The 13,158-nt window shown below is 41.1% G+C and overlaps 1 protein-coding gene across 1 annotated transcript; it reads right to left on the bottom strand.

Annotated features, from left to right (window-relative positions):
- Positions 1-88: 88 nt before the first annotated feature.
- ATP6AP2 (ATPase H+ transporting accessory protein 2) lies at positions 89-12,861 on the bottom strand. Its single transcript, XM_055802310.1, has 9 exons — positions 12,637-12,861; positions 9,866-9,996; positions 7,442-7,570; positions 5,529-5,624; positions 5,197-5,334; positions 4,818-4,871; positions 3,280-3,429; positions 2,089-2,205; positions 89-1,212 (listed from the first exon to the last, which is right to left on the bottom strand). Exons 1-9 carry the CDS (start codon positions 12,704-12,706, stop codon positions 1,018-1,020), a joined length of 1,080 nt encoding a protein of 359 aa, XP_055658285.1. The 5' UTR covers positions 12,707-12,861; the 3' UTR covers positions 89-1,017.
- Positions 12,862-13,158: the final 297 nt, after the last annotated feature.

Raw genomic sequence — 13,158 nt, 5'->3', positions numbered from 1 at the left:
ACATGCGGGAGGCTGCCAGCACCTACTCTATTCAGCTAAGCAGATACTAAACAGAAGTATACACACCTATGAAGCCACAAAGAAGAAATGCATTCAAGAACAACTGTTCTTTGTTTTATTGAATGGTTGAAGCAGGACTATAATCCAGGTATATTTAAATCAAGTGTTGGTCCACTCTTATAATCAAAAAGAATTTTTTTTAAATAATAACAAAAAACACAAATGGAAGGAATATGAAGCATCATAATAGGAACTTCCAACTGTATGTGACATTAAACTATGATCAGACTGGTGCTACTTCAATATTTATAGACTCTCCACTGTATAGACCAGCCACACTAGTGTCATTTACCTTCAAATCACTGATGTTCTAGGCGAAGGATCCTTCTGTCTACAGCTCACATCTGAGCCATCAACATGAGATCAAAATGCCATTTGTGCCACTAGAATTGTGGTCTTGTAGAAATATTTCTATATTTAGTATTTTACTAAAGAATAATTACTATCCTCTCTGAAGTTACATATAGCCATTATATTTACATCAAACATCTACAAATGGTTCATAATATGCAACACAACAATTTAGCTATAATTTCTAATCTTCCAGTGTAAAAGTTTCAAACAACATGTTGCTATTATAATTTCAAATTATCTGTTTTGCACACAGTCACAGGCAGTACAGGGTATTTCAAAAACTCATGTTACATAATAGAAAAATGGAATGATGTTACTTTCATAACAATTACTTTGGGGATTTTTAGGTTTTTCTGTTTGGTGGTGGTTTTTGTTGTTTTTTTGTTTTTTTGTGTTTTTTTTAAACAAGCAGATTTCAATTTCTAAATCCCATCTGGTGCTACCACTAACATTTAAAATAGGCTTGAGAGGGGAAAAAAAATACTTAGAAATAAATACACCTTTAAAAAATTCCACAATTAACCATGTCAGAATATTTGTTTTCCATACAGTTTAAAGGAGACCTTACTCTTCATCATTCCTTGTGTTGAAATGCAGTGCAGTTCAATCCATTCTTATCTTCTGATTTGTCATCCTATAAATAATGCTGTCATATCCAGGATCCATGTTCCAGAGGTTGTAGGAGATAACTATCACAGCTAAAGCAAGACCTATCATCATCCACAGAATAATGTTGAAGATTACAGCGTAGTTGTAGTTATATGGATAGGCGAGGTTATATGGATTTTCTGTTTCACTCTGTAATAAAGAAAATGTGCATTATTTTAAAGGTAGCTTGCATACAAAACACATTCTGACTACATTGAAAATCTAAGCAATCTGAATAGAGGAGATGTGTTTTTGTCTAGACAATTCTGATACTAGGGCACAAAATGCAAAAGTGATTATGTGACTGACATTAACGGAATCCAAACGCATGGGCTTACAGGAGCCTCATGAAATTCAGTTAGGACAAATATAAAGCCCTGCACCCAGGACAGAATAACTCCACATGACAGCACAGTCTGGGGAACTGACCAGCTGGGCAGCAGCTCTGCAGAGAAGGACCCAGAGGTCCTGGTGCACAAGGCGAACAGGAGACAGCAGTGTGCCCCTGCAATGACGCAGGGCACCTGCATCCTGGACTGCATCTGGAATGTAGGCAGCAAGGCAAGGAAAGCAATCCTTTCCCCACTTGGGAAGCAGGACTCACGTGCACTACTATACTGGGGAGAAAACAACAGTAATGCAAATTCTAACAAGACATAAGGGAAAAAGTTTTCACAGTAAAAGTGGTTAAGACTTTGGAACAAGCTGTCCAGAGAGGCTGTGGGACTTCCACCACAGGCTTTCAAGAACTTGGCTGGACAAGGACCTGAGCAGCCTGATCTAACTCGTGAATTAATCCTGCTTTGAGCAGTAGGTTAGAGTAGATGACCCGCAGAGGCCCTCTTCAACCTAAATTACTATATGATTAAGTCAAGATCAAGACAGGTAAGCTGATCTCTTCACACTCATGCCTAAATCATAGTCAGTGTCCTAGTTATTAAAAAAAAAAGTTATGTTGAAGTGAAGAATTGATGCAGTTTGGATCACTTTTAATAAATGAGATATAGAAAAATGTGCATCTACTACCTGTGAAGACTGAAGAATGGAGCGAGTCTTCCTTGTGAGGGGAGAATTAAATGCCTTTACAGCTACTACTTCTACTACTGCATTTCCGCTATACAGATTAAACATCTCATCTGCAAACTAGAAAAGCAAAAGTGATTTGATTTAATTTAAAACTTACACTGTAGCCAGGAATTAAGTAGTTTTTGTTAGCAAGATGTACTAAACCATAAGATGTCAGCTTCAGGAATAATTATGAAAAGTTGTAAAAATCTATACTAATTTAGAATTCCACTAAGAAACTGCCAACTTTCATGTGGTTTACAAAACTTCTTTAAAGCCCCTCAACCACTGTTCAGCAGACTGTAGCTTATGACTGCCTTCTGGGCTGAAACTCATCCTTTCATCCCTTTTACAAAAAGCCCATCACTGTACAGTTTCCCAATTGTATGACTGACAGTTTCAACAAAATATTTAGGTTCTCAATCTTCCACTGGGAAATTATGAACTTGAATATTTTAATCTGGTCCAAGGACTAATATGTCTAGTATTTAAAATATATTTGCTTAACTGCAAAGAGGCCGAAGAACAATGTTTAAAGAAAGCAGTTATTTGACTTAGCAAATTCATGCTTTTACACTTTTCCATCATGTTTTTGAAATTCTCAGAAGTGACTTCCTAATATTTTTATCTAAAGATTACATAAGACCTGCTGAAGAATTATTTTCTTGAACACACTGGCAGATGAACAGCAGTTAATTTAGAGGCTTGGAAATTTAATTTATATGGCTTTGTGGGCAAGGGGAAACTAACCACTGTACCCTGGGATAAAGATACTTCCACATTTCTGAGAGCCAGTTTTTCTGAGACATAGTGGTGGGTTTTAAATGCAAGGTATTTATTTAGGAAAAACACACATCAGGTCATGTTGATATATGGTTTCAATGTATTCCTGCTCGTTACACAAAATATTCAACACATGGTAGAACCATGTCAACACTTTCCAGAGTGACAAATTGAAATATTCCATTTTATAACTAAACAACTGCATTAAAAAAACCTCAAATAACAAAAAACAAGCATCAGGCAAGCTATCATTAATGAAGTGGCAATTCAAAGCAGAAGACAGTCAATAAACTAACTCCCTTGTAGGTAACACAAAATATTATTTCCTTAGTAGTTCTGTGAGTTTTGTTCATTAGGTAGAAAGTATACCTTTTGCAAAGAGTCTACAAGAATTTGAGAAGCATCCTTGAACTGCTGAGAGTCTTCCCCATATCGTTTTCCAACCTCTTCCAAACCAGCCAGTTCCAGAGAATACAGGTCTGGAGAGTGATCTTTGGCTAAGTGCTTGTGTCGAGATAGCTATGTCACACGATTGATGGCAGAAAGAAATTAATTCATACAAAGGTTATTTTAAAAACACATTTCACAAAATCGGTTTGCTGGGACTAATCCAGCCTCACTTTCCACAGTCATATTCCATATTGATTAGGAAGTGGAATTTCTTGCCAACTTAACTCTTAACTAGAAGATGTCCACAATTGTTTCTTTTCTTATTCTACAGAAGAAAGCAGATGCTCATCATGTAGCATCTATTCCTAACCCAAGGTTATATACATGTAATACAGAGCTCTACTATAAAGAAGCATTATACTTATTCACATCAGAATCCTTGTTCTATAATTGCCGTAAAAATAAAGCTTAGAGGGAAAAAAACCACCCACGGAACTACAGTACTTGGATACTATTCCCTCCACTGAAGCTGGCCCTTGCAAAACTGAGTAGGTTGCAATTTCTACCTTGCTGTTGCTCATGCACAAAATTTTACTTAAGGGGTATCATTCCATTGTCATTAAATCCAACCAATATAATCCAAATTATCTAAAACAAGAGCAGTGATATTCTTGCACTTCTACAGGTATGAAGCTGCAGCAATGATATTTGCCTGCATAAAAGAATACTCTCTGAAAGCAAGGAGTTTGATCTGTTTCTATCTTCCTGTCTACTTTAACTACAGCATTTCTAGTCCGCAAGACAAAAACAAGTTGTTCTACCTCAATTTGTCAAAAGCCCCATTTCTCTCCACTGGCCCTTCACCTAATGTGAGCTTCCGAGTTTTTCATGACTCACTCTTTCAACTCTGAGTAGCTGAGGGCTGCAGGTTAAAAGACACAAAAAAAGAACATCCCCCCACCCCCAAAAACACCAAAACCAAAAACCAGAACAAACCCCAAATGACAGCAACAAGACAGTAGTTTCTTAGTAAAAAGATCATAAGAATTAAAAGAATTTCTATCACCAGCACTATTCACACTACAAAAGTCACTCCCATCTTCTCAGATACAGTGTTACAGTGATATTTTGAAGTAAAATGGTGGACAGGGAAAGAACATGTTCTCAACTACCATTATCCCTCTCCAGTAAGAAAACAAGGAAAGCCCTGGCAAACTCTTCATTGAGCACTTCCTGTATCATTGGGTATGGAGAAACAGCAGCTCAGAATTCCTTGTTCTCACCAAATGCAATGCAAAAGAAACCACAAATGAATAAGATTCTCATTTTCTTCCACCAGTGACAGGGCTGATTAAATAATGCATTCTCAAGCTATTTGTAACTGATGCAACCAATTGATGACACATTTGAATATATATCACTGGTTGTCAAATAGCCTGGCTATGGCTTCTCTACCTTCAAAGGAGATGTCTGAAGTTTGTGATACAAGATGGGTAAAGTATTTCAAAAAACCTTACCAGGCTTGCGATATCATGTAGGACTTGTAGTTCTGACAGGAAAAGCAAGTCAACCTGGGGAAAGAGGCAGAAGGAAAAGGAATTTCCTCTGATGAAACCAAAGTTAGGGAGTCTTATTTTGTTGTAAGTCTCAGTATTTTACAACAGGTTGTGTCTGTTACAGCATCAGAACATGCTGGAAGGAAATTACTCTTTCAATAAAGTTACTTACAAAAACCTTAAAACTTAGTTCCTAGAGTTCTACTGGAAAAAATAGAGCTCTCCTAGGCAAAGCAAGGCGAAAAAGAAGAAAAAAAAGAAAGTAAAAGCACAAGCTAACTAAGAATATTAGAAAAAAACCCTAATATTAAAGTTCCCACTGATTAAAGTTTTTTTTTACCTCATTGTTTCTGCTGAGGGAGTTAAGAGGAAGGGAGCTGAGAATAGAGTTGTCCTGGAATAAACGGTTTCGCAGTTGGCGCAGTGTAACAGAAAGATCTTCAAATACGGAGTTTGCCTTGCCCACCATGTACACTCTCTGCAGGAACAGCCATTATTTAATAACAACAGGGGTTAGTTTTTAGTTTTTCCAGTGACACATTAATAATCATACTTGCAATCTCTCTCCACCACAAAATATTTCATATAATCCATTGGTTTTCCTCCAGCCACACAAGTGGAAAGAGGTTTACTATTTAGAACATCCAGAATTAGAAGTGAAGCAATACTCACTTCCTCACTGGGGGCCAGCTGCAAGACCACAGGAGTTTCCTCAGAGAACAAGGTATGAATAGCATTTGCAACACTGTCAAGACTGAAAGGAACAGCCTGGAAGACAAAGTGTAGTTAGATTTTTGAGTAAAATGGGGCCTAATGATATAAAAGGAGATAATTTGGTTACCTACAGAAGTCTGGAATAACGGGCTCTTTTTGAGCAAAGAGTATGAATATTGCCAAAGTAATAATGACAAGTAATAGGAATCAATGTGCAAAAAAAAACCCCATGAACTGCTACAGACTATTTATTTGTATATATGGCAGACACAAAAATGAGAACTCCAAGGGACCATGACTGTGTAATTAAGAGGCTTCTGCTAAGAGTATAGCCTTATTTGTCAACAAATATAGAAGCAATAGAAAAGGGGAAACCAACCTTAGTGCAAATGGAAAGTTATGAACCCCAGAAAACTGATGAATGAAAATATACCAGTAGAAAGGCCAACTGCTGAAACACCGAAGAGAAGAGCCATATAAAAAATTACCAACAATAAGAAAACCTACCACAGTATAGTGCCATTACCAGCAAGCTAATTACATTGTTAAGTTTTTCTAAACACTTACTTCTGGGTTTCATGTAAAAAGCATCAGAATGGCACATTCTGTTAAAAATTCTAGTTAAAAAGCATAAAAAACATCCTTGCTAATAAATTTTAGTAAGTCTGTAAGCTAGGTCAATTTGTACCCAGTGGCCCTGAACATGGACTCAGTGATGATCATTTGAAACTCATTCTTGAGTATCAGAGAACCAGTACTTTGCCAGCATACATCTGGGGCAGCTCATCTGAAGCCATGGCCTGGTTAACTGAAACAATTAAAGCTTAAGAATAATAATTCCTATCAATGGGAAATAAAGAAAATACGCATTATGTACATATCAGAACCTTATCAAAGTTACAAGTGCAAATATGACTGAAGACTTCAAGTATATTTAAGGCTTCCACAAGTTAGCAATGCCTACATGGTCAGGTGCAGACAATTCTAAATCAGTTTTGGTCTAGAAACCATTTCAGCAATGCCAACATGTAACTGTGCCTGAACTACTGAACTGTGCTCAAAAGCTGATGTGAAAGCAGATCTGTGTTAACCACAATTTGACCTAAATTCAACGTAAAGCCACATAACATTCCAATTAGACACTGATATTTTCATCTCCATCTGTGGAGATACTCAAAACCCAATGCAACACGGTCCTGGGCAGCTTGCTTTAGCAGACCCCGCCTGATCAGGGTTTTGGACTAGATGAGTTCAAGAAGTCCCTTCCAACCTAAATGGTTCTGTGACACTGTGACAAGTGTAAGAAAAGTCTCAGCAAAGACAGACAGTGATAAGTAAACATAATGTTGTTTGTTTTCTTTTTTGATACAGTATAATCAAATGGTGTCTCCAAGTGCTATATTTCACAGTCAAGTACTTGAGGAAAACTCAAAAGACAGCTTAGAGGGTGATACAGTATGTCAAAGAATCAACACCACACAAAATGCTATCACACATACTCAGCCTAAGCGAAAAAAGTTAGTAATTCTGCCTATGAATCAGTAAGTTAACATGGAAAGCAGTGGATTTTCTGCCTTTTGGTACAAATATATTAAAACTAGATGCCTTTCAAGGAGAACATGCTGCAGTCAAACAAGTTACTGAATTCAACACAGGAGGCCTTGGGTGATCTTAAAGGCCTCTCACCTTGTACAGGAGTCTGACTGAATTATTTATCCATACAGCCTGATTTTATCATTCAAGGGGACATGTGAACTTCAAGTGAAGTAAGAATAAATAAACGTCAAGGACTACAATAGGGAGTCACGTACTTCTCATTAGATCACAAGACTCACAGAAATCACGCGATAATTCCAAATGTGGATACTCACATTCTCAATAGGGTAAGAAATCCCTTTCACGGGCAACACCAGCTTGTCTACTCCCTTCACTGTTACCAGCACAGTAGCTCGTGGTCTGTGAAACAGATCACCCACTGCAAGTCCAGGCCAGGGAAGGTCCTATTACAAAACAGTAAAAATACCTTATATTTCACAGGAAGAAAGAGAGGAGTCCTCCCCTGCTGTTACAGCAAAGTAACTTCCTATGTTGTTGATATCTCCAGGACAGCCTACTGGAAATTTCATGGGGAAGTAACTTAATACTAGAATGCTTTCATCTTGAATAATACTGTCTCAAGTTAACCATGAAGAAACTGTTAGTTTAAAAGCTGCCAGTAACTTTCTAACAAAGTTACGCTGAGAAAGCATTATACGTATTGTATGTATCAAGAGTTATTTCCCATAATTAAATTAGTAACATCACAGTTTGTATTTAATAAGGCTGAATTTAAATTGTAGGCTGAATTTAATAAAACAAACGACCCAACAAAAAAACCCAAACAAAACCAAAGTCCTTCCCAAAACACCATAGAAACAGGTTTAGGCACACTAAAACACTAACATCTTGGTATTTTCAGTACCAGAAAGAAACTGGGGGTCAGTGGGGTGGGTGGGAGTGTCAATCATACTAACAGCCTACTAATCTAAAACTTCAAAACGTAAAAAGATTCCTTAGTAGCTTCCTACAGTTATGTATCAGTAAGAGCACAGTGAAGGTTTATTCGGGAATAACATACAAATCCATCTATTTGGAATTAATTCAAACAGATTTCTCCATTTGTGTAAAAGACATAACTGCTTGTTTAACTTTTATGGAACAGATTTATTTGGATTTTAGAATTAAATGCCATTGACATTATACTCTGTCTCACCTCAAAGAAACAAAAGAAAAACCTTGTAAAGCATCATCAGGGACAAAAAAGGGGTTCAGTTTTATCTTGCCTTATTAAGAGAGGAATATTGAGGTTGATAATCCCCAATGTAATGCAGCAAGAATGCCAAATTCTCTACAGTGCACCTACTGCACTGTCAGTTTATGTTCCTAGACTACAGCCTTGATGTAAACAGCAAAACGAATGTTTGAGCCCTGCAGTATTCTCCAAACCAGGGTTGGAAGCTACCCATATGGTGATCTCTGCCTTACTGCAGAAAACTTCCAGTGTCGGGGCTTAACTGAGTAATCTAAACACTTCCTTCCCTGCCTGCTTCTAGGATTTGAAATAAGAGCTATTTCTGAAGGATGCTATGGACCCATCACAGCAAATGAATTCCAAACTGGCAAAGGCACAGAGCAAGTACTGAAACACTTTTTTTTCATGATAACCATGTCACACCTCTGGATGACCAGTACGCCAAAAGTCCAGTGTTCAAAATGGGCCAAACCCCACTGTTTTGCTGGGTGTCTTCACATGCAATGCACACAATACCACCTCATGTATTGCTTTTTCTTGATAAATAATCAACATATACTTCTTAGGAATACTACTCATAAGAGTTTGTTACTAGTTTAATGACAAAAAAGCGTAATTAATTGACAGCAAGATATTTTCAGACAAATTCCAAAACACAGGCTAAACAGACCTGCATTCAAACCAGATTTATCAGACCTCTTCCCTACTGCAGTATGGGAGAAATGGGAACCGGCCTCCCTCACTAGCACTGTGAGAACATCCCAGCATGTAGCTTTGAGTATCTGGCTGCACTCAGACGCTGCTAGAGATGTCTGGCTATTATGCTTTCACATACTGCTTCAACAGCCACTCATCCCTGCTGAAGCCCAGCAGAAAAGTAAGTAGGTAAGATGGAATCAATCCAAGGGCTCCTACTCATGTGCCCCACTTTAAACATCTCTAAAGCGATATTCAAAACCCTAATTTGGGAAAACACTACCACAAATCAGGTTTTCAAGTCTTTGGATTACTTCCTAAGTATCCAGTCTACTCATTCTTATTAACTATGCTCAGCAGGCAAGCTTGCTGACCTGACAAAATGCCTGCTTAGCCAAGCCATTTCTTGCAATCTTCAGAGTACTCAAGAACAGAGCTCTATGGATAGCTCATAGGCAAGAAATGACACTGGTTTCCAGAGATTCTCAGTACGTGACCACGGATGGGGGGGATAGCATGTAGTTGGGTCTCAGAGGAACTTAAGAACAGCACTGTAAAGACTCCACAGGCTTGCTTGCTTCCTTCTATAGCTGATGATTCAAATGAGCCAGCTAGCCCAGCCTTTTGCTGCTCACATGACCGATACAGCTCTATGCCTGGAAACCACACTCTGACAAGTCAGTCATGAATTCCTCAAAACAAACAGGATGGTATTTTATATATTCCAGCACATGACAGAAAGATTTGCATGTTAAGTGAGCAGGTCTGTAGTTTCAGAGGTGTTTCAAAATCAAGACCTGAAACATACATCTTCAACAGAAAAGCCCATGGATAACGCAGCTACATCTGGGATCCGCTCGCCAGGAATGGGCCAACTTCCATCTCGAAAAACAACTGACTGAGGTGATCGTAAGATACTAAATTCATCACCGCATACACCTAAAAAACAAACATAAAAAGCTGTCAGAGTTCTTGCAGTCTTTCCCTTATATAATAGGAAAACAGCACATTAGAGCTTATAGTCCTTCTTCCTCCTTCTCATGCCTATCAGTTTATGTAACATAACAACTAATCATTTTAATGCTCTGGAATACAAAATAACACTTCTATACAGCAATAACTAAGGGCAGACAAATCCACATTAACAGAAGCCAGACAATTATTCAAGCAACAGCACAGTACATTTCTCATACGCACTAGCAGGTTGTGAGTGGTGTTAAGAGTTGAACTCTGGAAAAGCTAACTCTCAGCAGAGCCAGGCAGACTCCAAAAATCCTGTTAGCTCAAAAGCAGCTATGCAGCAACACAGCTCTGTTTGCTTCCAGGAGTGCTTGGCATAGCACCTCTTTTCATGCAGACAACAGCCTGAGCCACTGAACCCAGCGCCAGGAGGATCCGCAGAGTTTGTTCCTGGCAGTGCTCTGTTTAAGCCGGCACCGACAGCCTGGCTCCTGCAGAACAGTTCCAGCGCTCTCTGCTCTGCCTTCTCAATCAAATGACGTTGTGAGATGTTTTTCTTCCTTGGATGCCGTACTGGACCTAAGCTGATTGTGTGAAGCCACAATCTGCAATACACCTCATGTGGGGTTTTCACTTATTTGAGATCCCCCTTCACTCTCTTCCCTATTACCCTGAATAGCAAAGTTGACTAAAAGCCTATTTCTAAACTGTATTATGATGACAGTAATTAACTGTGTAATAAAGTCAGAAAGGACTTCATAAATATAAGAGATGGGCTTATTTCAACCTAGCTTCCTATTTTGAAGTCACTTAAGCATAACTGCAATACCGTGTACACATTTATCTAAATAAATTTTAAAACATATTTGGTGCATAGAGGCAGCAACATGCACAACACAGAATTTCAGGTGTATTCCCCCAATGAGCAATCTCTGTAGGTTTCTAACAGAAAACTAATCTAACACAAGATTCAAGAAAATAACGTATGAGAGCAATAAATATCTGCAGGCCATCTAACCTGAAGTTCTAATCATACAATTAGTCCAACTGCATACTTCAAAATGGCATGAATAAAGATAACCGTCGAAAGAAAATAGAAGTATTTACTCATATGATCACTGAAAATTAGTTACCAATCCAAGCAGCTATATACAATAGTTTTCCAGGGCATCTGCAAACACGAAGGCCATTTACAAAAATAGTAAACTGATGTGTTGTGCAGTTATCATTTTCCCTAACATTAACCAATGTGACCTTGAAGATGCTGTTTTAAAGCCTGGATCATGACAGCTCATATAAACGTTGACAGTAAATCTGAGCTATGTTATGATAAACATACTAAAGGAATAAAGCACTGTGACACAGGTCAGGGAAAGGTGGCAAAAAGGAAGGAAACAGGCCAAACCAGTAGGTGTATATGGAGTAGATTCAAGCATTTTTTGTTTTAAATTGGTATGTGTTCATTGGATGGCCTGCTATCAGGTTTAGTGGTGTATCAACCCACATTCTGAAGGTCAGAAATGTTTCCAGACCAATTTGTTTACGAGGGAATTTACAGAACTGGTACAAGTATTTTTGCTCAGCGTGTAGGCCTTCACAGGTCTCTCTCTACAAGGGTGTAAGACAGTCACACATTATGTCAGACAAGTTGGCTTACTTAAGATCGCTTAGGTGGATAAAATTAGAGCATTACCCTTTTCAGTCAAATCTGCCTAGCCAGACTTGATCAAGACCTCAATGATTAAACCTGAATTAGAACTTGGGAACACAAGCCTCTTCCTCAGACACACTGTAACTGCTTGACCACAGCACCTCACTAGGCCACATGAGCACTGAAGTCTAGTGAGTAAATTCTGAGATGCAATTAATACTACATATGGTTATGCACCCACCTACAGAATACTTAACCAAACTTGCACCTTGCCAAAGCTGCACCTCAGGAGAACTCCAGCTCTCAAAAGCCTTTGTGAAGCTGGACTCAAGAACTATGGTATACCGAGTGAAAACTATGTACAGCGCCTGGAAGCCTTCAGTGCAGATGACATGCCTGACTGACGAGGAGTAACAGAAACCCTCCAGCCACCACAACAGCAGCTCCGCAAAACGCCAGAATTCGTACATGCAAAACGGCGTGTACCCGCAAAATGCTCCGCGCTGCCTTTGCTAGAGGGGGAAGTGCCAGGAGGAGCTGGGGGGGAGGGAGGTGGGGGGGCAGGGAACTGCAGCAAGAGGCCAGCCCCCCACTCCCACCCCTCGGTCCCGAGGCTGCCAGGCCGACCGGCACACACACACACACGCCCGCCCGGCCGCCCGCCCCCAACGCTGCCCACGGGCTGGTGAAGCCCTGGCGCCGTGCGGGGCCTGCGGGGCCTTCCCGCCCAGGCCGCCCCAAGCGCCCCCGCGCCCGCTTGGGGCCCCGCCCCTCCCTCCTCCCGCACCCCCCGGCTCGCGCGCTCACTCCCCCCCTCCCCAGTCGCTCGCGCGCCCCCCTTCCCCCCGCCGCGGCCCGAGCTGGCTGAGGCGCGCGGTCGTCCCTTCCCCCGCAGCGGCGACGCAGCCCCCCGCGGTAGCTGACCAGGCCGGCGCTCCCCCACGCCGGCTCGACCCCCGCTCGCTCACCGGCGAGACAGGCCGATGTCACCAGCACCGCCACCTCCAGGGCCCAGGGACCCCCGCCGCGCCGCCCCATGTCCGCCGCCGTGCCGGCCGCCGCGCTGCAAGACGCCGCCGGGAAGTCGCTGGGCCGCACCGTCGGACAGAGAACCCCGAGCGCACCTCCCACTAGGGAGCGCTGACGGACACCCGCCACAGCCAATCTGCAGGTGAGATTCAGGGCGGTTAGGCGGGACTCTGCAGGAGTGACTGACGGAACTGACCATTCGCCAGGGAAGCACACCCCTACCCTGTCACGGGGCTGACCGGTCAGCTGAGATGCGGTCCCGCCAGGGGGCGGAGTCTTAAATTGAGTGGCGTTTCCACTTGGCCAATCAGATCGTGAGAGATCTCTGCACCATTTTCCTCTCTGCACCGTAAATTCAGAGGGGAGCGGTGAGGAGGCGGCGCCTCGCCGGAGTGAGTTGACGGCTGATTGGACCAATCGGAGTGCATGGGATCGGGGCCTTGCCCCTCCCACCACTCATC

This window comes from Falco peregrinus, chromosome 4 (genome assembly GCF_023634155.1).
Source record: "Falco peregrinus isolate bFalPer1 chromosome 4, bFalPer1.pri, whole genome shotgun sequence".
NCBI lineage: Eukaryota > Metazoa > Chordata > Aves > Falconiformes > Falconidae > Falco > Falco peregrinus.
Note: the sequence above shows the minus strand (reverse complement) of the source record. Positions and strands in the feature narration are given on the sequence as shown.